At 44.9% G+C, this 26,549-nt stretch overlaps 1 protein-coding gene across 1 annotated transcript; it reads left to right on the forward strand.

Annotated features, from left to right (window-relative positions):
- Positions 1-667: 667 nt before the first annotated feature.
- Positions 668-22,722, forward strand: LOC131294688 (uncharacterized). Its single transcript, XM_058322732.1, has 6 exons — positions 668-800; positions 1,750-1,880; positions 14,919-15,048; positions 19,322-19,774; positions 21,655-22,405; positions 22,467-22,722. Exons 1-6 carry the CDS (start codon positions 668-670, stop codon positions 22,720-22,722), a joined length of 1,854 nt encoding a protein of 617 aa, XP_058178715.1.
- Positions 22,723-26,549: the final 3,827 nt, after the last annotated feature.

Genomic DNA, 26,549 nt, shown 5'->3' on the forward strand with positions numbered 1-26,549 from the left:
CGCTCGAAGTAAATCTTAAGGTCCCTTGCGGAAATCGGATAAAATGTCAACCGAAAGCTAAAGGCACGGATCTGGGCCCGTGAAGAGGAGCCTGTTTTGGAAGGTCGACTTCGTCGATTTCCAGAGTCGTTATATTAGCACAGTTGTCACCCGTAGCCGACAAAAGAGGAATAATCAACGGAACTCAGATAATTCTAACATAAAGCTAAATTAAATGAAACCAGAATTATATAATTGCTTCCGAATTGGTCATCGTCCCTATAAATACACACAGCATGATTACGTTTTTTGTTATTGTATTGAGATTGACCTTTACACTATCGCCAAACTCAACTCATCGGTATTGATTTTTTTCTTCATGATGATTTTTTTTCAATTCATTACTACAATAAGAGATAATTCGTAATCATTCGCGAGGCATATCACTTATTAAGCATGTTTGTCACACTCCGTTTGCTCCGTTTACTGGAACTTTCGCTTCAGGGTAACTCAACGTGAGATGAAGAAACTGCACGAAAACTTCATATTTTTTAACTTTTTGGGTGAACGTAAAACTATCAGAAACATTGAGTCAGAATTGTCATATGATAACCATTCATGGGTGGCGCGTGCTGAGTGCGATGGTGCAGAGTCCTGTTGGAAGCGCTTTCCGAAAGTGATCTACAAGATGTCAGTTTGGCAGATGTACGATCGCATTCGGGAGGCGGACGCGCCCCGACAGGATATTTATCAACTCATTCAACCAATCGGGGGTTTCCCCATGGGCAAAACCGGTTTGTCGGAATCCGCTCCGATCCGAAGTACGAATGCGAATAGTACGAAGAGAGGATCTCGCTTCCCATGGAACACGGCACGTAGTATAGCAAGCCAAATTGTGGCCAATTGGCGTAATTGCGCGCTTGCTTCGTTGGATCTTATACATATATTTTGGTTCCTCTCATTGTAAACCTTGATAATGCTGTTGATAACAGAACCGACTACAATCGTATGGAACACAGTTCATTCTCTAGAAGCACAGTTCATTCTGTAGAACATCGTCGGTGCAGTAGGTTGATACTTTGTAGCAGTTGTCCTCATCTTTGGTTAATACCGCAAGTGCTTTTTTTTAATAAACCGACTATGAGACTGAGTTCTAAAAAGAATATACGGTGCTGTTTGTTAGTGGCTTACAGTTGGTTAGCGCTGCACATGTTTGGGACCATTTGTGAAGTGAAAGGTGAGTCGTTTACGTTTCTCTCGTTTTATTAGGTAAATAGTCCTTTTCGTGTGGATTCAAATTAGTGAGATACTGTAATATAAATTTACCGAAAACGATATCAGGATGACTCTACAATATGATGTTAAAGCTACAATTTTTGGTTTTTCATGGAGGAAGAGAGTTGTCCATGTCAGCCGAACGGGTACGACGGTTAGAAAATCTGTCCATGAGCGTTAGGGCTCATCTCCTCGACGACGTGGGTTCCAATCCCAGCCAAGACCAGTCCTCTAACTTCGAGTTCATTGGTTTATGCTGTCCATTTTGTCTAGTTTAACCGATTAGTTCAAACCATGTCAGCTTCTAACTGGAATGCAACGGTGCAAATATTCGAACTGAATTCATGTGCCACCCATTGCATAATCAAAGAAGTTTGAGCTTACCTGCAAATGAAATCCGAAATTTTAGGTAAAATCAATTTTCTGGCTATAGTCTTTTGCTTTTACATTTTTGCTTAGTATTTACTGTGAAAAAATTATCCTCTTTCACTACAGCATGCACCCGGATATATGAGGATAGCACGATAGTCTTACTTTCGGTCAATGTAGTGGATAACACACTTCAGGTGTACTGGGAGAATCTAGATTCTTCAAAATACTATCTTGTACTAGCTGGTTACTATGAAGTAAGCAAATTTTCTAAAAATGGAGAAGGTGATTTCCGATTTTGGAAAAACGGAGGACAGCATGTGCATAAAACCATCAACCCGACATCATCATCCGGCTTTGTTCAAACAGGTAAATTTTCTATTTATGACTAATGAGCTCAAACATTATTACATTTTGTTCTGTTTTTTAGGCGTAAAATTTGACCGCACTCGGTCCTATTGTGCCGACAGCGAAGGGAACCTTGGATACTATGTGCATGTTACCACCCCATCAGGAAACGTCATAAAGACGTATTGTATGAAGATCTACCCTAACTGGATGACCGATTTGAAATCGCACATAGGAAGCATTAGTCTCAATCGCCTCTTTATTCCTGGCACTCACAATTCTGCGTGCTATTTCACAACAAACTCAGAAAATGATTTTGCTACAAAGAACAAGTTCTCTATCACACAAGGATGGGAAGATGTACGGTCCCAGTTGCGAATGGGCGCTCGACACCTAGATATTCGCATTGGACACTATCTCGGCTCAAACGAGCCCTTTTGGACCTTAAATGGGGTGGTATCCATGCACACGCTGAGGAACATACTGGGACAAGTCAAACAGTTCGTACGCGAGACGAACGAAATAGTCATATTCGATATTCATCGTTTCGAAATAGGGTTTGACCTACTAGATGAGCACAAAAAATTAGTTCAATTCATCATTAGCCAAATAGGAGAACTGATGGTCGATCCATCGATAGGATGGAGCGGAACATTGAACCAAATTTGGGCCACCGGCAAAAGGATCATCGTCAGCTACATCGATACTGAAGCGGTTAATTTATTCCCTAATCATCTTTGGAGAGCAACACGCCATCGATGGGGTGATAAAGACGACAAGAATGAACTGAAAAGTTATCTCTACGATAAACATCGCTCGCGCTTGTAAGATGCTATGTTTTGTTTATTCGTAAATAATATCATATTTGTTCTAACTTATATTTCTTTCTATAATTTCTGCAGAGGTTACATTCCAGAGACAGATTGTGCAATGCTTTCGCCACCAAAAACTGCAATGGTTGCCGATACGATTGCTTCTGGTCTGCTTACCGTAGTTACGCTAGGATTTTTCAATCCGTTATCAAATTCTAACCACAGCGATGCCTTGTTTTCGGGAATAAACCATAGAGCTCAGGACGTAAACCACGACGTGACTTTGTGGTACTTGCACGACTTGGGCCCTACTGCCAACATCGTATTTGTTGATTACATATTCGGTACAAACATCATCGAAGTGGCCATGTATTGGAACATGCGTAAAAACTAGCTTTCAACAGCATGCTTGAAGATCATCGTTTTATTTAGATTTCCGTACATATATCCACTCAAATCAATTAAAAAACGATGCTAGGAAATGGTTTGAAGAATGTCAATCAATAAATTTGAAAAATAATAACATCTAAGGCTCTTTTTTGCATGTTGGCAGTTTCCCGTTTTGTTGCTTGTTAGACTCTTTCATACAGTATCCCCTTTATATTATGTTAGAAGCTAGAAACGATATTATGGGACTATATTTCTCAACAAGAGCGTGTACCGTTTTGTAGATCTTAAATGAATGTGTAAATCATTTGTATGACCTTTAAAATGTTTAGAATCGTTAAACGAAAAGCCGTACTCAATTACTTTGTCGGAGGTGATGTTGATCAAAGCCGACGACTATGGTAGTATAAATATTTTGAATATGTAAACGATTCCGATGAGTAAACAAAGTTTAGAAAATGCTGTACAGTTTACATACTCAAGTTTATTCTTTGTTTTAATTTTCTTTTCAACGCATGTTTAATGATGGCTTCAAGCTGAGCTGTTATCGCATGTTAGTCACCATAAGCCATCGAATAGCAAAATAACCTTTGATTACCAAAACACGCGCATCTCGTTTAACCTACTAGAGCGCAAGAAAAAATGCCCATTCTATTCCCAAAAATTCCATTCTTAGCATCGCAGAACAGGGGTTTCCAACGGGAAAAACCAGCTTGTCCTAATCCGATCCAATCCGAAGCTCGAATGCGAATAGTACGAATATTGCATCTTGCTTACGCGCTTGCTTCGCTCGTTCATATATGTTTTTGTTCCTCTCAGAGCTGATAATGCAGTTGATAACATAAACGACTACACTTATTTAAGCAGTGGAGCACAGTTCATCCTGTAGAACATCGTCGACGCAGTAGCTTGATACATTGTAGCAGTTGTTCTCGCCATTAGTTTGTACCTCAAGTGATTTTTTTATATAAATCGACAATGAGATCAAGTCCTAAAAAGAATATACAGTGCTGTTTGTTGGTTGCGGCTTACAGTTGGTTTGTGCTGCAACTGTTTGGGACCATTTGTGAAGTGAAAGGTGATCGTTTAAGTTTTACTTTACTTTATTTTAATGGGTGAACCATTGTAAACTTCTATAGCCATCATAGCATGCACCCAATCCATCCAAGATAAACCAATAGTCTTGCTGTCAGTAAATGTTGTGAACACATACTGGCTGTTGCAAAGACTGAACATATATTGATTTTTGTCAAAGAAAAGGTATCTTCGAATTTTGAGCAGTACGTTTTGTGCACTATAAAATTCACGAACTTATCGGGTTTCGTTCAAACAGATGAGTGTTTAGTGTTAAACCGATCAGAAAAGACGATCTCCAAGCACCAAGATCGTCACAGTTGACAGTGCTGTAAATCTTGGATTTGTAGGATCGACGCTTCACGGGAAGAGTAGAAGAGAGCTAATTTATTTCATGGCACTTAGAAGGTGGCTTAAGATTATGATTATGAAGTTGTGACTCTACCAAATCTCGTCGCACACTTTTTTTTGGTAGCTACTGTGTCAGGCTGGGTAAGAGCGAGTTTTGATGGGTAATTTACACTTTCGTAAAAACAAGCTTTCAAGCGGCACATCGATATCTCCGAGTTCTTCTCATTCTTCTATTTTATCAATGATTCGTTTTTTTTATTTTACAACTTTACGATGGTCCATCGCACGGAGGCTTGAGGGATGGCCTGACGCTTTCGACGCGTACGAACACATGTGAACCGTATGGTTGTTTGTTTTGTCGTGGTTCGATATCGGATCTGGTTTTAACTGTTTCATGAATTGGTTACGCACTCTGGTGAAGCTATTGTTGGTATTGTGACGTTAGTACCAAGATATCAGCATGCAACTATCAGACGTCTATTAGCAGCTTAACATAAAGTAATTTAGATAAAATACAAAAACTTATGTTTTAAGAATATTAGCAAATTAAATTAAGCAAAATAATACAACCAAATTAGATAACACATTTTGAACAACGTAAACAACATCTTACGGCTTAAAGTCCACAAACTTTTTTTGGGAAACCAAAAACAAACTCTGCATATAAACATTACGAAGAACTGTTTTATTTGTCTTTGCAAAACATCAAAAACACATACTGAACCCATCATGTTACATCAAAACTAGGCTATTAATCAAAGTAGTTTGAGCCCACCCGGAAATAGAATCAGGAATTTTAGGTAAATCCCACTTTTTGGGTATAGTTACCCATCAACAGAGCCCCAAACATACACAGCCGCAAACATAGAAAGATACTAAAATGCGAAGACTGGTTCAACCGGTTTTGGACTATAAATTGGTCAGCATTCTGTAAAACAGTTTATTCGCGTGTAGACCGTTCTCGGAGCAGCTTAGTGTGTTTATCAAAGTGGATTCGCGTGGTTCTTCATTAGTTGGCAATAAACGCATTTTATAAAAACCACAACGTGCTGTCCATAATGAATAACCGTTCCAGTAAAACTAAACAGTGTTTTTTGGCAGCGTTGTTTTACTGTTATGTTGCATTATATGGTTTCGGATTCATTTCGGAGGTAAAAGGTTTGTGGTCAATCGCATCTCATGCTTTCGGTTGCTTTTACATGTTTGCTTAATTTTTATTGTGACAACATTTTTCTCTTTCGCCACAGCATGCACCCGAATGTATCAGGATAAAACAATAGTCTTGCTTTCGGTCAATGTAGTGGATAATACACTCCAGGTATACTGGGAGAATCTAGATTCTTCGAAATACTATCTTGTACTAGCTGGTTACTACGGAATAAGTAGTTTTTATAAAAAGGGTGAGGGTGATTTCCAATTTTGGAAAAACGGAGGACAGTATGTGCATAAAACCATCAACCCGACGTCATCATCCGGCTTTGTTCAAACAGGTAAATTTTCTATTTATTACTAATGAGCTCAAAAATGGTTACACTTTGTTCTGTTTTGTTTAGGCGTCAAATTTGACTACAATCAGTTCAACCGGGTTGTTAGCGACGGGAACCTTGGATACTATGTGCATATTACCACCCCATCAGGAAAAGCCATAAAGACTTATTGTATGAAGATCTACCCTACCTGGATGAACGATTTTAGATCGAACATAGGAAGCATTAGCCTGAATCGCCTCTTTATTCCTGGTACTCACGATTCCTCGTCCTATTTAACACCAGAGTCAGCCATTGATCTTCCTACAAAGCACAAGTACTCTATCACACAAGGATGGCAAGACGTGCGGTCTCAGTTGCGAATGGGCGCTCGATACCTAGATATTCGCGTTGGACACTATCCCAGCTCAGACGAGCCCTTTTGGACCGTCCATGACGTAGTGTCCATGCACACGCTGAGGAACATTCTGGGACAAGTCCGGCAGTTCGTACGCGAGACGAACGAAATAGTCATATTCGATATCCACGGTTTCGAGAAAGGATTTAACTCCATAGATATCCACAAACAATTAGTTCAATTCATCTACAGTCAAATAGGAGAACTTATGGTCAGTCCATCGATAGGATGGAGCGGAACATTGAACCAAATTTGGGCCACTGGTGGAAGGATCATCGTCAGCTATAGGAATACTGAGACGGTTAATTTATTCCCTAATCACCTTTGGAAAGCAACACGCCATCGATGGGGTGATAAAGACGACAAGAATGAACTGAAAAATTATCTCTTCAACGAACATCGCTTGGGCCTGTAAGATGCTATGTTTTGTTTATTCGTCAATTATATCATTTTTGTTCTAACTTATACTTCTTTCCATAATTTCTGCAGAGGTTACATTCCGGAGACAGATTGTGCAGTTCTTACGCCGCCGCAAATTCGAGTTGTTGGAGATGCGATTGCTTCCGGTCTGCTTACCGTGATTACATTAGGAATATTCAATCCGTTAGCAAATTCTGACCACAGCGATGCCTTGTTTTCTGGATTGAACCATAGAGCTCAAGACATTAATCACGACGTGACATTGTGGTACTTGCACAACTTGGGCCCTACTGCCAACATCGTAGCTGTTGATTACATACTCGGTACAAACATCATCGAAGTGGCCATGTATTGGAACCTGTACAAAAACTAGCTTTCAACCGCATGCTTGAAGATTATCGTGTTATTTGGATTACCTTACAAATATCCATTCAACTCAGTTAAAATACGCTTTTAAGAAATGGTAACGATAACGAATAAATAAGAAGAACATGTGTGGAATCAATTTGAATAGTAATAACAGTGTTGGCTCTTTTTTGACTGTTGGTATTTTTCCCTTTTGTTGCTTGCTAGCCTCTTTTACAGTGTAAGCCCTTCGAAATATTTTAGGCGATGTTAATAAAAACCGACAACTATGGTAGTATGAATATGTTGAATATGCAAACGATTACAATGCGCGAACGTAGCTTTGTATACACTGTATTATATACTTGAGCTTTTATCGCATTTGTGTAAATCCCAAGTGTTTTACAAAACGTAATGTTAATTCCTTAGGTTTTAATAAAAAGAAGTGTGGCTACCGTGCCAAGTGCGGCAAGAAAGAAACGTAGAATCAAAGAATTTCCAAAGGCTAGTAAATTCTAATGGCATTTACTTCCAAGAAAGGGCTTATCACTTTACTTCACTTGAGATATTCTCATGATCCCAAAGTGTTTAAGTTCACAGTAGAACGTTTCGCATATTGGAAACGAGCGAAAAAGGGATACTGTTCTGGGTCTGTATTGGAGTCGTCGTTTCAACGCCGGAAGGGTCAAATTCGCACCGGAGTTCTTCAACGACAGATTTTCATAATTATAAATTCAATTATTCGTTGACTTTTGCTGACTTTTGGCCACCGCAAGCTGTCCGTATGCTCGTCTTTCTTCGACATACCAAAGACCCCTGACGATGGTGTTTGCGTAAAGTCGTAACCCTAGGTAAGGTGGTGCGGGGAAGTTTGGCGTGTAGAAGGATTTTATTCCGGACCGATTTAAAGAGCGAGAGGAAAATTTAATTACAAACCCCTCTTGCGTCCGGACCACCGTTTCGTTGCTTCTCCGAATCGGGTCCTTTAATCCACGATTCTCTCAAGCTTTCATTTAAATGATGTTAACCTATCTCACGCAGGTCAGTCAGGGTCGGAAAACGGAGGACTGAGGTTTGCGAGTTCATGCTTGAGAGAAGAAGGACGGTGAGCTTTTTGCAATGAACCGGAACACATTCCTTACGATGTCCCAGGGACTCCTGGGGCACTGGTGGGAGTTAATGAAATTACCAGGTGGGAAATTAAACACCCACCGGCCGTAACCTTGCCCTCGTCACTTCCTGCGAGTCATGTGTGGTAAAGTTTGACCGCGCTCGGTATGATAAACGCTGGTAAACGCTAGTAAATTAGGCAGAATCCAATTTGCTATAATGTCCCGGAGGTGAATACAGTACACTAAGGGTTTATTTATAAAATGTTATGAGATAAATTAGTATTTCTAAACTTTGCTAATAAAATCTGTTTCCGAACAGAAAAATATGGCTTGGATATTGTGAACAAACGATGGATCAATGTTGACATGACTAATTGAAATAAATCAATCGAAAAGTTCATCGCTAACAAACTGTGTTTTGATCTCACTTCTTTTTTTTTGCTTTAAACTCTAAGCTTTTACTCTTTAGAGTGATGTATTTAGTCATTATCAGCAATGCAGATATTGCTGCGGTATTGACGGCATAGACGTTCGTCATTGTGAAACACAGCCCATCCGATAATTCCTACGGGAATTGTGTTGAAGAGATAATCCCTGCATTTAGCGTCGCCGTTTACTTCATTATCCCTTTTCCTGCACATACAATTTGCCCATTAATAATCCCTCGACTAATCATTCCCGGGGAGGACGGAAAACATCATCAGCGTCAGAGATATCACACCGATAATCCTATGCAATCCACGCCCATCGTGGCAAACGAACGCGCGTGTTTGACGTATGCAGAGGTCCGGGTAGCAACGCTGCAACAAGTGTTCACTTGCTGCACTTTAGAACATGGACATATGTCACGTGGGGCCTTGAGCGCCTGGAAGGGTCCGGCCCAAGGTTACCGAATTCGCACCGACTCCCACAGGACACGTACGAAGATCTTGATAGCACGCGGGTCTCAGGGTCGATGTTGGAACAAATCCTCACAAGCGAAGGGCAAACTGCCAGCAAACTATCGCTCGCGTTCTGCGGATTGCCTACCATTCGGGCGCTCACAATCAGGACCTACTTTGTTGGCGGGTATACCTGTCCAGCAGGTTTCCCAACACTCCGCTATTCGTAGCTTTTGGCGTACGGTAAAGTATGAGCACCGCGTTGGCATTAGTTTTCCATCAACCTTTTCCCCCTGCACACCTTATTGTAGCTCTCCGTGGCGCAACGGCCACATAGCAGGCGTCCATTGTTGCCCAGCAGGTTGTTCCATGGCCGAACTGATCCGCGCCAGTAGCGAAACAAAGCCGGATTTATGGCTTTCAATTACATTTATTGTTACGAGTGTTTCATGTATGCGCTAGGTGATGGGTTTCGGGAAATGGGTGGGAAATCGAGGTTATTATTTGCGCTCGGAAAGTGTTTGCATACCCGTGACGGCTTGGGGGCGGTGGTAAGGGATAAGGCGAGAAAATTGGGTGAGAAAAAGCATAAAGCCGCTGTATAACACGCTGCACACACACAAACGCAAGCACGGTGACGGGGGACGCTTTGCTTTTAACGGCCAACAACTAGCTTCGCCTACCTTGCGGGGGTAGAAGAGTTTTGCCTTCCGAAGGATCTTCCGACCCATTACATAAGCCGGCGGGGGAAACGCAATGAAGCGAATCGATAAAATACGCGCCCGGCGGCTTCTACTAACGATTTTCATGCCGTGCACGAAATCGTCGCCCTGCTGCGAAGGGTTGTCGAAACGCCCCGCAAGGGGCAAGGGAAAACCCGACGATGGAATGGTGCGATCGTGGGTCGGTGGATGCGATGGAAATGGAGTCGAAGATAAACAAGTCCCGAAACGTGATAGCGCAAGCATTCGTGACTAGGCCAGCCGAGCTCAAGTTACTGCTCCGGGTGAATTCTTCAGCATCGAAACCGAGTTTGATTGGCTTTTCCGCCTCGAATCTTCGGTTCGGGTGAGTGTATTACTGCAACCCGGGCATCGTTGAATTTCCCGACCCCCCCAGGAGATTCGCGCACGATGGATTCGAGCCGCGCGATGGCTCGATTAGTACAATTGGGAATTTCAGCTGACAAGCAATTGACAGCCGGAAGCGGGTGAATTTCCACACCATCCGATACGCTGCACGATACCTTCTTGAGAGCGGCGGAGGCCGAGGGTGGGGACCGGAAAACTGATGGCATCTGGAGCGCCATATTGTTGCCTCAGTTTTATTTTATTTCGCTCCAGCGAGCCGTGCTTGTGCTCCTGGGTGACATTTGCTCGAACGAACGCCCTTCTAACCCCCAAGGAGAATTCGATGGATTCTGTAGATCTGATAAGGAAAATTTGCTCGCCCGTTATGGTTACCGGCTGGGTATGCTGGATGCGCCTTGGTCCCAGTGCGCTTTAGGCGTTCGGTGGGAAAATAATACCTTAAGCTGACGATGTAGCGAACGATAAAATGTATAACCAGAATCACCTTCACAAGACACACAATAAAAATAAACACAGATCATCACATTGACGAACTGCAGGGAAATGTGATACTTTATTCTGACGAATTACAACGACAGACAAAATTTCCTCCCGGCACATTTGTTGATTGTACTATTCCACATAAAATTTCTGTAGAGAAGGTAATTTTGTGAACTGCAAAGTCATGTTACTTTAAACCAAAGGCAAAGTTTTATCCTCAAAAACAACTAACTTTATCAAGCTAGATATTTGTAATTTGTTGAAACATTTCTCCCGGAACGCATCATCTACTTAACATTAAAGCTAGAAACCAATATAACATACTCAATGAAAGAGAAAAACAGAAAACCTTTACTTCCAATGGACAAAACAAAGTAAGACAGATGCTAAACTTCTTTCAACACCCCTTTATGAAATCCTTTTCAGTCTGAAGGATGAAAACTGCTCCTACAATATGTAGCCGTATTCTGGGGTTGGTATTTTCTAATCTCACCGTCGTATCTTTCCGGTGTGACATACGCTCTTACAGAGCTGTGTACACCGCGTACTGTTTTTATCTAAACAAACAGTTCCTTTGAATACAGCGAGTACAACTGGTAGGGGTTGCAGGCAACGTGACTAGAGCATCAGGATAGAATGGGAAAATTTAACGAGATTCTACATATTTTTTGTTTCTTCCTTCAAACGATCCGAGTCGAGTGCGCTAGCAGCTCGTCTTCGCCGTGAAGTAAATGAGCAAGCGGTGACTTAACGATACAGAAGGGTAGAGAGAAAAACAAAATACCCATGAAATCTCCCATAGGGAACCAGAATCCAGACCGATACGAGAATCCCTTCCGGCATCCGGCTGGGTAATGCTGAATCAAAGGTCTTTAACTCACACCGAAGGGTTCGTCGTACCGCCATTTTGTTTGTAGTAAACTAACGCCGCCGTGCCGAGGAATCCTCTTTCGAACGAAAAATTCCTTCCCCACGAACGTTCAATGGGGGTTTTTTGTTGGTTTCGCGGATGTGTATTGGAGCGAACAACGACTTCGACTCGCTTGATGCTGGAAGAAAAGGGGTTTCCCAAGGACTACTAACGCAACGCAAAAAAACAACCCCTGCTGCTCGGTCGTGTATGAAAATGCAGCTTGATCGTCATTAGTGACGGAACGCAATCCCGGAACGCTATGCCCTGTGTGGAGCGGGTGGTTGATAATGGGATAAAAATCTGTTCTCCCGCCGTACATCACCGGCAACGCATCAGCGCTAAAGCCCTCCGGATCTACATATACTGAACCGCCCGTCGGGGACTTTCGCTATTGCCTCCGGACCCAACCCTTACATTCAAATAGTACCTTCGATCATTTTCCCTGCTGTACTTTACAGCGTTTTGAAAGGATTTTCCTACTGCTCCGGGTCGAACGAAGGACTTATTCCGGCGTTCGTTCTTCTTTTTGTCTGATTTTCCGACCTTACTGTGACTTACGCTGCCGTTCTGTTTTCCACCCCATATTGAAGAAGCGTTGTTTTTTTTTGTCATACCATACTGTCTTCATCATATTTCAATCCGGGCGGAATGTTGACTGTATGGAAAAAAGGATTCCCTTGGCGAGGCAGATTGACTTCGGGCCGGCCGGGCTACTCGATGTTGGAACTCTGGTTGGAATCTCAATCGGAACGGGTGGCGGCGGTAAGGCGAACGTAAGGAAGTCCCTATTGAGTGGTAAAAGATTGGTCTGTTTCAGAGTGGGTGGTTTGTGCCTCGACCCGGATCCATCGTACTACCACGCCCAGCGTAATCCTATGCTGCCGTTCGTTCGGCGATGCGAACGATACACATTTCAGGTTAGCAGAAATTCAATCTGTTTTGATATCTTTCAATTTTATGACTTCAGCCCCGGCTCACCAGCGGACGGTGGGAAAGGGGACTCGGGAGGGTAAAGGATATTTCCTTCTGAAAAGTGTGCTTCATAAATTCAATAACAACGGCGATGTTATAATGAAAACCGGGATGTAAAGCTGGTTGTGAGAGGAAACAAACAAGTAAAGCACCGAAAATCCCCAAGATTTTAAGGAACAGATAGTACAGCTTGGGTCCGTTGGACGCTTTCGGCGTGGCACTGGAATGCTCTCCGTTCCGAGCTCCTCAACAAGAACCCAACAATGAAGGTGGGTGCTCAGACCCGCCCGGTACGGACAGATTGAATTGGGCAACGCTAATGGCGTCCATTTCACGACGGCCACGCAAGATGGATGATGGGACAAGTGTGCCATCCCTCGGGCCATTCGTTCGATGGTATCGGGAGGCATCGGGGAAAAAGTTCTGCCATCCTATTCTTGAGTGCCTGCTTTTGTCCGCCTGTTCCCCAAGCGGTCCGGTTCCACCCGAGCGACTGGCCGGAAAAGCCTCGTTACGTGCTCGGCGAAACGAATCGCAAAGTGGATTTTGTCGGATAATACTGGAAGTGTTAATTAATTCAAAATCTTACCGAAGCGCTCCTCGGTGAGTCGGTGATGTTTGCCATTACGGAACCGGTTTTACTTTGTTACCGTTTATCCAACCCATCCACTGGACACTGAATCGATAAGGCTGGATAGAAACTGTTCACCCCGTGCAGAACGGTTCAGGGGAGGGTATGTTATCAAACACTTTTGCCAGTAAGTTAGCCGATAAGAAGGCAAGAAGTTAGGACAAAAAGTACTTCACTTCCGAGAAACGAACGTTGTGTGGTGGAGAAGAATAAAGCATTGCTAACTAAACTTGGCCAGTCTACTCTAAGCAGGATGCTTTTCGCTTCTAGGGTTCGTGAAGATTAAATGGAGTGACCTTTTGGTCAACTTTAGCATTCTAATGAAATAGCATACAATCAGAATGGATCTGTATCTGATCCATTTGCAAATTCACTCAACAACGCCTAAATTGAATTCAAATATCTACCGTATATTACTTTTTCATTATAAATAGATTTTCCATTATAATTTATTATAAAAGGTTTTCTTATATAGAAAACCAATAATTGGAATAGTTTATAGATAATTTAATTATGTGATGTAAATTAAACACAAAATTTTATGACGAGAGTAGACCAAAACATTTGCATTTAATAATAAAAGTTAATCACTGTTGGAATACACTTCATAGAATACATCCTTGGGGCTTTTAAACAAGAGCTAGTTGTTTCCATATACTATCTCAATGTAATCTTTAATATACCCTATAAAAATAACAACGAGAAGTGAAGTATATAAACAAATAAATGTAATGTGCTTAGGCAATGCTAGATAATTGAATAGTAAGTAAACAGAAAGTTTTAATATCAGCCAACTAAAAAATGTATAACAGCGAGAATGGAAAGCCCGTACAAAAAGAAGACGCCATTCGTCACTGAGTTCTTTATCAATCCCATTTGCAATTGACGGACGCTTCGTTGTGAATAGGCTCATCAAGGGTTGACTTGTTGATATCATGTATAGGATGTAACTTGGCTCTATAGAACGGCTTTAGACTCTACATCTGGAATCGGGAAATGGCGTATGAACCCTTGTGAGAGTAATCCCCGTTAATAACACATTCGAAGTGCATTTATTCTACCCCTTTTAACTAACCACCCCGAACCATTCTGCTCTTCGATTGAGTCGCGATTTTCACAGGATTTCAGAGCCCGGAAGAAGGAAACCCATTTGCCCAGTCACATCGGCACACCCTCTCCCATTGCATCTATTACCGGTTGACGAATCACTTCTCCATTCAGAAAGCAGTACGTCTCACGTACTCCTTTCCGGCGTCAAGTGCAGCGGACCTAGGCTCCAAGCGATTCAACGTCAAGGATAAGGGACCTCGTTTCTTTTGAAATCGAAATGAAACGCAACGGTTGCGCCAGACGGCGAGTTGGATGGCCTTTGTCAGTCGAGGTACAGCATCTCCCGGGAACGAGTTCGAGCTCCTGTGAAGTACCGCAATCCGTGCCTTGGCTTAGCTGGGCCAGGCGGGGCGTTTCGTATCGCCCTGAGGTGGCCTATTTCCACAGTAAACCCCCCTTGCAGGACCCACCTCCCGAGGGGCGAACTGTCCGGAACAAGTAGGATTAATAATTCAACAGCTTGATTTGAAATGTTTCCCTGCAGTTGGAACTCGACAGAGCCGTGTGGTTGCCGATTCCAATGTGCCAGGGGGAGAATGTATTTGACTTTGGCACTGCTACCGTACATCCGTCGCTTCAAGCAGTTGGCGAACGTCGACCACGACCCAACGCTGGTAAGTAACAAAATGTCCAAATTGATAGACGCCCTCAATGATTTCTCGTTCACGTTCACTTTAGGTCCGATGAGAAAAACGAAACTTCCACCGTGGGAAAACCCACGCTGTATCGTTTCCGTACAGGGCAGTCCGACGCGGGCCGAAACTTTCGAGTAATTCATCAAATTTGTGCCCGAGCCTTAGTTTGAAACCCGCCAACGAGGGAAATCAAACAAAATCGTTAGCTACCGCTGAAAGGGAAATATTAATCCGAAAGCAAAAGCCACTTAAGCCATAAAACTAATCAAAAGTCGGAGCTTGTGGTCCACTTCTATGAACTATGAAACCAACGCTAGTGATGAGGTTTGTATGACTTTATCCTTTACGGGAGATTAAATTTAAACGCAGTACTACAAGTAGACAATTCGTGGAGGGTGATCTGTAGTTTAGAGGACGAATGTAATGTAAAACTTTCGAAAAGGTTCCACCATTAATACTCTAGGCGCAGAATCGCCATGCAGGTCTGCATCTTCCTTTTTATTTTAATCGAATAATGGAAACGCACAATTGAATTATAATCCATACACGACGTCTCCATTTGATTTATCGCCAGCAAAACACTCTCTAAAATTCATGACATACACCGAGTCTGAAGTGCAAAAAGCAGCTGGGAAACAAATCTACTGGCGAAACATCGCACTTCGATAAGTGCGGCTTACAACGCTGGCGAATATGTTCAATCATATTATAATGTATTCAATATCGGTACAACGATCCGACATTGGAGCCTCCATATTCAAGCTGTTATTTTGTTTTCGTACACATTTCTCCTCCGTTTTCGTCCCGAGACGATAGAGCATTTGCGTAAAACTGGAGCTTACAGTGCGTTGTTCAGCCTTTTTCAGCCACACTTGTTCGGTTTTTATTTTGGTTGTTTTATTTCCCAACATTTGTTGAGGATTAAATCTCATCGTGGGGGAGAAGTTTTTGCCTTCCTTTTTCGGTAAACCACATCAAATACGTTGGTTATCTACGTTGTTTTCAGTATCTCATGCTCCAATTTCCGTCCTCCTCGAGTTTTCACTTGTTGTCCGTTGGATAACAATTTCAATCAAACACGACAACCGGATTTCTTCTCTGCCCCGTCTCGTTCCAAGTGCTTGTTTGTTCTCATATATTATTCATGTACGCAAGTAGATCGGCGTTGTCGGCAAAACGGACAACACAGAACCCTTGGAAGTTCTTGCTAGCTGAGCCGCCGTAAATAGCCATTTTCGGTGAATAACTCATGCTTGTCTTTGCAGAAGTTTTCATCCATTATTTCCTGTTCGCATTAATCGATTAAGTTTTTCTATACACGTCATATACAAAAAAAGGGAAAAGTTTTTTTTATTACAAGCAGGGGAGGCAATTTACTGATTTCATTCACGACACACTCGAGGCTTTTTTTGGCTCCTGAAACACTTTAAGGGTGTAATTGAGAACAAGTTTTCCACAAGATGAGGGGCATGAAAATGTGGTGCTCTGACACGAGGTATCCGTCTCCTGTTAACCACTGGCGGGATTTGTATAACGAATCTAAAAAGCCGATCGTCGCTGCAAATATGAAAAGTCTGTATAATTCACCCCCGGAACGCTACCGGCAACGCTCTTAAGCGCTCGTCAACGGCCAGGATAAATTTCGTGAAAAATTCAACGGATATTTGAACACGGCGGCTTTAGACTTTCCCTTTCCCACACATCCACACACACACACATGCGCATATCACGCATTAATGAAGGTAAATATTAATTATGGACGGCCTTAGGCCTCCGTTCTTTGGGCGTCGGCCATTGCCCCGGCGGTGCGACCTTAACCGCATACGGGTTTCTGCAAGCCGACAGAAGAGGGGAGAAAGTTGCCGTGTGTGGTTGCTGCGGCGTCGATCGAAGGATATTTAATACGCGCAACGCGAAAGTAGGAGTTTACCGTTGCTTTCTTGCGGTCAGGAAAGTTTGCGCGAGGTTCGAGCGAAAATGTTTCGCGGCTGTGTGTTGCCTTAATTGTATCGGACGTTTCTACCATCAAGGGATCCCGGAGGTCGATAAACAGATGATTCGATAAATGGGTTGATAGGTAAAGATTAAAAATAAAAATGCAAAAAAGAATGAAAATGTATCCAACACAACAAGAAACACGCGTGTGAGGATCGAGTGATATTATAGCCCCCTTCTCTATCGCCTATCAGCTGGATCTGACACGAAACAACTTGATTAACGAGTTGGTGGACAAGTGTGTCGCGTGGTATGCTGGAACTGTGCTTTCCCGTTGCTTATTGGCCGTTGATGCTGTGTGAATTTTATTGGTTAAAATTTCCCGATAATTTATAACAGCCAAGTTTTTACACTTTCTTATTGTAGTGAAGCAGATGAGAAATTATTTAAGGTGTCATAAAAGGAACAATAAGATCAGCAATTGGAAATAGTTTTAAAATTTGGTAACATAAGCACACAAAAGAAAAGAGTAACATAAATAGTTTTAAAAACAATCACAATTTTCCTAAGCTGAAAAAAAACAAGAACAAGTTCTGCAAACATTAATGTAAGTGACAAGTTAAATCCACTTCAGATACCCACTGTGCGCGCCCGCTTCCGTTCTCGTGTGATGGCCCACGACATGGACCGCGTAACGCCTGGAAGCTGTCGCGTCGAAGCGGGGCCCGAAAGATGAAAGTTGTCGCGCATATTAATGATAAACGTCACTCAGCATCCATGCTCGCCGGTACCGCAATCGACCGACGCTACGCAATCCCCCCCTCTGTGCCGCCGTGTGTCCACCGGCCCATAAATCTGCCCCATACGTCGTCGTCAGGGTGTGTGTGTGTGTGCATATGTGGAGCAAAATGTGATAAGCAACGGGCGCGTCGGCGGAAAGGGAAATGGGCGCAAATTGAACCGGAGCGAGCGAAAGTGGGTGCGAAACTAACTTCGTCAGCGTCATCGGTGGCGTGTGCTGAGGCCGGGCCGGGGGCCACTACAGTGATGCTCCGTAAATGTAGGAAATGTGCAAACTAGAATTTTCCTACTTCAGATCGTCTGCGCTGGCTGTCATTCGTTAGAGCCTGTCATGTCACCGTTAAATCCGTACAATTAAATTTTACGTACATAGTTTCCGGTTGAAATGGAAAATAATACAATTAGAGAACGTAATTTATTCTCATCGTTGCTTTGAACGGCGCGTTGCTAGAATAAATAGAACACCCACGGTTATAATGTAATTAGCATCGGAGTGGTAACCTTTTGCCGCTCAAAAATAAACCTCACTTCTTCGGCGATGGAAACAGAATTAGCTTCCACTGACGGGAAGGGGGGGGGGGGGGGGGAGGGGGGGGGGAAATGCCAAACGTGCAGAAGGTGATAATTATTCCTTCCGTCATCTCGGTTCTGCCTGACGCCGTTTCCTGGCTAGACGGTGCGGGTGGCTCCACTCCACCTTCCATTAGGCGCATCGACACGCGGGTTCCGATCAGATCGTGGCACATTGACACCGAACGAATGGCGGCTTCCACCTTAGGAGTGAGAGTCAGTATGTTTCGAAGTGGAAAAATAAAACATAAACCAAACAAGCGACCGATGTTGACATATGTATGCTGCCGCGTGAAGCGCCTCTCGCTCTCTCTAGCACCGCGAGGTGCCGGGGGGGAAAATGGAGAGTGATCGCACCACTGATTGAGGCGCTCGGTGCGGCAATTGTCCAGCGGCCATATCAGAGGGGTGCAACCGGCCACGCGGTCTGGTCCGGGCTCGCAGTTCCGCGGTGACTGTCGGCGCGAGTGAAACGAACCCCGCGAGTGCGCTCCACGCTTGGTTGATGACTCACGAAGCTCGCAGTGTGCGTGTGTGTGTGTGTGTGTTTATATTTTCCCGACAAGTGCGCTTTCGTTCCATCAACCTTCAATAGCGGAGGATTTCGTGTTGGTCTATTTTATCAACGTTTCAAAATGGCCCCAGCTTGGTTAAAGAGCAACAATAACAACAGAGTGACCTCGACAGTCATACTGCTGATGGCACTGGTGACACTCTTTCAGGCCACTGCAACACACTGTCAGGTGCAGCAGGTTTTAGGTGAATATAACACACTTTGGATAGCGTCACGGAAAGTCGCGCGTTAGCATCGGTGAAAAATTGTCAATGAAAACGCAACCGGCTGACGATCTCTCCTCCCTGCTGTTTGTGCTTGTTTGTCTGATCAGAAGAGAGAGACAGAGTGAGATTGACTGCATTCCTCTTGGCTCTTTTCCCCCCCTTGCAGGTGATCGTGTGTACCGGCCGGAAATGGACGATCTCTACATTACGGTGAACGCGCGCACCCGCACCCTCGAGCTAGCGTGGCGCAATTTCGACGATCTATCCAATTACATTCTGCTGGCCGAGCAGCACCCGGTTGAGGTGTTCGAGCCGCGCTACTACTACTACACGTCGGAACCGGGCTCCACGTCCAGTGTCGCCCCGATGGATGACAGCGAGCCGGGCGGTACCAGCAGCGTACCATCACCGGAAGTGACCACGGCAGGTCCCGGCAGCAGCGTTAACGGGAGCACACCGGCCGAAAATAGCGTCTCCACAACCGAACCCAACTACTCCGGGGCCGACGTGGAGATGGAGGTCGGCTGGGAGTACGAGCACCGGGACGAGTTCGGCTACCGGAAGAAGGAAGTTCTATTTTCCCTGCAGCCAATCTACACCAACGGGTGGACGAAGACCGGTAAGGGATGGGAGTCATCAGCTGCGCAATAACTTGACAGCTGGATCTTGCACTTACACCGCATCCCCCTAATTCCTCCTCCGACTCACCCCATTGTGATTAGTTAATATGGGGACCGGCGCATAATCCTTCCGTTTGCCCTTGTTGTATTGTTTGCCAGCTGACCAGTGGTTCCATAATCACTCCCGTCCAATGTTTGGCCCAGATCTTTGAACGCCCTTGTCAGCACGTGGCGAACTAGCACCGTTCTCTCCCGATAACGAGTCCGCGACTGGCATAGAACCCGCAGAAACAGGCGAACTGGAAGACGCTTGAGCTCTCCCATACTGGCTGGAACGTGACACGTGCCATGCACAGCATGATGTCGGACTTAGCTATCTCTCCATGGATCCAGACCGTCGACAAGACGGCTCGGGTGAAGTTTGTTGTGGTTTTGTTGGCATTATGGATTGGATTTAGCATCGCAAATCAAACCCCGTATGGACAAACCGTTGCCCTTCAACTTCTAAAGGAAGTCCTTCCGCAAAATGTAAATAGTACGTCGTCGAGATAGCTCTCGGGAAAGGACTCCAGTAAAACTAATTTAGCAAACACATCGTCCCAACCACAAACCCTGGGACATCTGGTCAAGGATTGTTTACCTCCGTTAATAGGATCTGATGTGATTTTAATGTGAACTGTGTGCCTTCCATCATCGAGAGATAATGGGGAGGAAGCAAAGAAACCGGGTCGCCTTCGGAGCGTCAGCCGCTTCCAGTTTGCCTTGGTACAAAAGTGCGCTCATGGAATTGGCATGACCTATAATCGATCGATTGTACAGGGTAATAAAATCTAGTCGGTATTGTCCAAGCAGAAAAGCGATGCATACGCTACCGCTAGCTCCGATGCACGTTGGCCCCGCACCGGAACATCTTCCGTACAATTGTCACGTACGGGCAACAGTTGGTGGCTTCGGTTGGCAATCAAAGAGAAACGAATGGAAATGGTCATTAGAACGAGCACTCGTAGCTGTTATGGTTGTGCAAAATTGGCTTTTTCATTTGACACCGCCTACCAACCTCGACACCTCTGGCTCAGATTGGCAAGATATGGGCAAACCGGTGTGTTTCCTTCTCCGATAACATCTCGTGCGGTACTTCCAGGGCTCGCACACAAAGGCACCCTGTACATCCACCCGGTGTACAGCTTATTGCCAGGTCGAACGAAGATGGCTCCGTTTCATATGCGCAACGAAACCAAGAAAGGCAATCTTCGCCATGCGATATGACTAAATTTGGCAACCGGTTACCGGTGCCTCTTTGAGCACCTGTTCAACGGCGGAACGTGAGCCTGCCAGAACAACCATTACCATTCACCGTTGATTTCATTTGCGTAAATTGAACTTCTTTGTACGGAAGGCAGGAGGTATCGTCTGAACAGAATGTGACGCTCACCGAGAAAACATCGAGCGACACATACACCGTGTTGAATCCAAAGCATCCAAAGTGAATCATACTCCGCGAGGGCACGTTAGATAAACCGGCTTAGCTCGGATGGAACGTCAGCAAAACAAAGTATATTTAGTTTGGCATGGCACGCAGGTGAAAAAGAGCAAGAGAGGATAAGAGAGCGTAGAGATAAGTTTGCTACAAGCAAAACAATGGAAGATTTACTACGAGACCTATGTCGCGACTACCGAGTGACTCATAAGTGCGCCATCACAATCTTCGAAGGGGCAACTAATTGCTATGTTGGAGAATTGTTAATGAGACTGTAATTAAGTCTCTAGAAGTTGAGGGTTCTCACCAGCACTAAATGTAGTTGACGGATAGATCCAAGTTCTCGATAGTCTCTGAAGTAGATCTTGTTAGTAACTCTCGTCTTTATCTTCACATTCACAGGCATTAAATTCAACTTCAATCTCATGAACGAAGTCACAACCACAACGGGCTGCTACGGGTACTACGCGTACTTTGTCCGCCCGAATGGAACAGTCCTCGCCTCGCACTGCCTTCGGCTCTATCCAACGTGGATGAACGATCTCCGGTCGCACCTGAGCGGCTTTCGTATGCGCGAACTGTTCATACCAGGTACGCACGATTCCGCCTCCTACAAGCGTAACTTCAACCCCCAGAGCCAGGAGACCATCATTACCAAGTACGCACTGACACAAGACGACGACATCCGATCGCAGTTGCTCCAAGGCGTACGGTATATCGATATTCGCGTCGGGTACTACAAAACAAACACGCACCAGTTCTGGGCCAACCATGGCATCTCACGGATGCATCCACTGCAGCACATATTGGAGCAGATCAAGCTGTACGCGCTCGAGACGAAGGAGATCATCGTGGTGGACGTGCAGGAGTTTCCGGTCGGGTTCGGCAAGGGATACGACATCCACACGAAGCTGATCGCGTTTTTGCAGAGCGCGCTGGGTGAGGTGATCGCTAACCCGGTCATCGGATGGGAGGGAACGCTGGGTGATATCTGGGCCGGTGGAAAAACGGTCCTACTGTGCTACGATCATGAGTTCGCGGCCCGATCGTTCCCGCACGTGGTTTGGCGCTCGGTGCAACAGCGCTGGGGCAACGTGCAGAATGTAAACGATCTCGAGAAGTACCTGTTCAAGGTGCACCATCCAACCGGGTTGTAAGTATCGCACAGTTCGCCATGGCTTCGGTGAAGAAATTCTAAACGTACCTCGTTTCAGCCGCGAGTTCTCCTACCGCCCGGTGGCAGATATGGCGGAACTAACGCCCGACCCGTGGGGCGTCATAACCGACCGGTACGGTGGTCTGCGCAAGATGGCCGACTCGGTGAACCGGTTCGTGACCAAGTGGTACTTCGAGGATCTCGGCCCTACGGCGAACGTGGTCGCGGTGGATTTTGTCCGGGGGACCAGCATCGTCGAGGCGGCCATCTACTGGAATCTGAAGCGCGTTCCATACCGTTCAATAAACTTCTAATACCTGATACTCCAAATCGCTCCTCCGCTGCATCCAATTATAATGAGCCGTCTGATGGGAGGAAAAAACCAAACAACCTTTACTACCGAATTGAATCTCAGCGCTCAACAGGACCGGGCAGGCCGGCTTTGGAGCAGTTCGGAATCAGCACTAATTAAGCATTAATTGAGGTGCTTAAAATAGCGCTTCGGCTGGGGAGATCGATAAACCGTGCGAAATGGTGCACGAGTCGGTGCACCCCGGGGTCGGTAGCTCCCTTCTGAATCTCTCGCTGACACTGGATAACGACGTGGTGGTGGTAATCCGTTTCCGACGAAATGAGATGCACTCTTGGGTTGTTCGAGAGGAACCTCGACCACCGGGATGGAAACAACCACCGGTTGGAGCTGGAATCGCTATTCGCAGCCAACACGGTGGAACGGCCGGAGATTGGGGCTTCGAACTCGCTATCGATTCGAGGGTTTTTCGAAGTCAGACAGAGTGGAGGTTTAGCCGCGCGGCTCATCTGACGAAGCTCCATTTAATGTTGCGGCCAGCACCACCAGCAAAAACCACTGCAGAGAGTCCTCCGCATGCTGAGCAAGAGATTATTATTACTGCTACTACTAATACCCCGGGCATGTCGGGGAACCGTTACCGGGTCCCATGCCGGGAGCAATTATTTTCCGGATGCTGCCGAATTAATGGAATCCTCATTAATGAGCTTACCGTAAACGATAATGTATTGGCCAGGGGGCCTTCGGTGCAGGGCAGTATAAAAGGGAAACCATCCGGCTCGGATCGACTGGAAAATTTCGATCCGCGAGTCCACGCCCGACCACAAGGCGATGAAGTATTTTGTTTTGTAAAACCCGGCCCGGGCTACATTAGGAACCATCTCTCCCGAGGTTTCATATTCATCATCGATTCCGCATCGTCCGGTGATTGGGTGAAAACGGGAGTGGATTACTTTACGACCCGCCAAACGCCCCAAAGGCGCCGAAAGATGTCGGTGCAGCTACGATTTGGCCAAGGTGAAGTCAGCGCGTAAATATTTAACGATGACAACGATGCGGTATTTCAGCGAGCCAACGCGCGTCGGTAGCCATCGTAATCGAAAGTTTTACATTTATATTCTGGCCCTTCTTTATGGGCGTCTTTACAATCTGTATGTTTATTTTATTAGTCTCCCTGCACTTCATCATCGGCTCTGGCAACCCTTTACATTTCTTTATGGAACGATTTACTGTTTCTATTTTTTGTTTATATGAAAAGAAAACCTAAACCGACGGGCGAAGAAAAATCAATTTTTCCATCGCTAAGTACCATCTTCCGTCCCTAAAAGGGCGTGCAAAGTGGTTAAATTTAGCCACAAACGGCCCGGATCCCATTCATCTCATTAGGGCTCATTTGAATCGGAAACGGGCAAAAGGGATGAACTTTCGCCTTTTGAAGCGTGTTCTGTTTTTTTTAAAAATAACTCCCCGAAGCGTTTTCCAACGAATCAATTCATATTCGCCCACGTGTTTTTTATTCCGCATTATTTTTGGATTGGCAATACTTCATCGGCTTGTAAGGTGTTCGCCTGTTTGCCGTTTACGGCTCAAAAGGGATTTTGGGTTTTCCTGAAAAGCTCCATTAACGGAACATGGTAAAAACTGCTGACGAGAAGCATGTTGGTCTGTGTGCTTTCTTACTCATTTTCCTCATGTTGTATGTCTAAATTCGTCCGTACCCTTTTTTTGTCCGGGCACGATGGGTCCTTTTCTTTCTTTCTCTCCACCTTCTTCAAAAGCACATTGAAATATTGACGCGTATCGAATCTCGTTCACCTCCTTTTCATCAAAACGCAAAGGTTCTTATCGGGTGGTTGGTTTTCTTCCTTTCTTACCTTTCTTCAACCCGTAACGGCCCGCAAAAGGATTCGTAAGCGTTGCTCTGCTAATAAACGTATCAGAATTCGATTTTCTCCCCGAAAACGGCCAGGAGTTGCGTGCGACGATGATTGGCAGGACGAACCGTACGAGCCCTAGGTCGGTTTCGATGATGGAAGTCAATCAAATGGCCGGCCCATAAGTCGGTCGGCATTTTTGCTGATAAAACGAAACTGTAGTTTTTTTTTTCTAAGAAAGGAAAATGCCTTACATTTCTGCTTATGAAGTATTTTGATTGAAAAAGAAAACCTGGGAAATCTATCGGTCAAGAATCTGTTTTGAAAAGGGATAGAATTCCTCTTTTGTGTCGGATGGTATGAAAGTGAAACTTTTTTCCAATATTGATTTTCTACGAGGACTAGATTACACTGTTTTCAGGGCCAATTCGTCGGCATCAAGCTGCTCTTTGCCAGTAGTAGGCAGTGAATTGCACGCGCAAGGTTTTTGTTTGGCATCGTTAGGAACCAGTTTGGGTTTGTTAAGTTTAACTTTGCCGTTATCGGTAGCAACATTGGCGCGACAACAACGCGACCTTTTCTCGTCGCGCCAATGTTGCTACCGATAACGCCAAAGTTAAACTTAACAAGCCCAAAGTGCTTCCTAACGAAACCAAACAAAAGTCGTGCGCGTGCAATTGACTGCCTAATACCAACGAAGAGCAGCTTGATGCCGACGAATTGGCCCTGAAAACAGTGTATTGTATTGGACTATTGGTTCACATTTCTTTGCATAGTTTTTGACGATGGCAAGTGTTTGTTATAGCATCCTACCATCTGAACATTTAACTACTGCAGAATTATGAAGCATAAAAATAGTAAATCAATAATACAACCATTCAAAACCATCAAACTTCGTTTTGATAGATTCTACTATTATCAAATCTTCCACAAAATTAAGCGTAGCGCGTAAAAGTGCTAATAAATAATTGCGATTTTTAACCTATCGCTAACCAACCAAGCGAGAAAAGAGCTCACAACGAAGGTCACGATGGCTTAGGAAACCTTTTTGCTGGCGAGAACTTGTGCAACAAAACGTTTGCTTACCGCAGGTGCATAGGGCAGCTTAAGTGCAAATAATAAATCGACCTATAATAAAAGGCTGTTCCGGCTCGAAATGACCTTGCACCGTGCCGGAAGTTTGAGGCCGGTGCATTTCCCTCGTTGCACTAGTTTTCCACTCGCAGCGCAAATGGTATGCATTCATCTTGAGGCGGGAGGAAATGATTTGAAAGCTTTTCAGCGAAACCAACACCGACGAACGAGTGTAAAGGCCCTCTCTTCGGGTAGGAAAAATGTAGTTTGAGCATTGAGTTTGAGGAAAACTACGCCACGACCGAGAGGCTCGAACGTTGTTTTCCGATGGCGAAAGGAAGCGAACTTTTCGTTCGTACGGACGACAGGGTGAGGCAATATGGGCTGCTTACTACAGGAGAGGACCTGGTTTTTCCGGTCCCGGGCCCGCAAGTGGTAGCATTGAGTGGTTGGACTGCACCGAATGCACCGATGAACGCTTGATTACGCCACAGTCGGAGCCTCCCCCCCGAGAGTGTGTGATGGGGTTAAAAATGTAGGCCTCCTCCGGAAGCCTAATGCACCCACGCGGGGCAAGGATTTCGGTCGCACTTTGTGTACCCCCACGCCAGGCAAAGCCCTGGAAGCTGAAAATAGGCATTCCATTTTCCCACCGATTCCCGCACGGACAAGGGCGCACGGAAGGGACGAATTGAATGTTTTACATTCTCACGTACGCCCAGCGAGTTCCAGCACGTAGGCAAGCGCGCGTGTGTGTGTGCGTGTTTGCGTACGAACCGGGAAGCGGAAGAATGTGCGCACAAGCCTCGGAAAATGTGCCTCCATGAATACCGTGGGCGCCAGACTCGGCTGGCCATCCGGGTCGGTTTGGCGCTGAATAGAT

Source organism: Anopheles ziemanni, chromosome 2 (genome assembly GCF_943734765.1).
Source record: "Anopheles ziemanni chromosome 2, idAnoZiCoDA_A2_x.2, whole genome shotgun sequence".
Lineage (NCBI taxonomy): Eukaryota > Metazoa > Arthropoda > Insecta > Diptera > Culicidae > Anopheles > Anopheles ziemanni.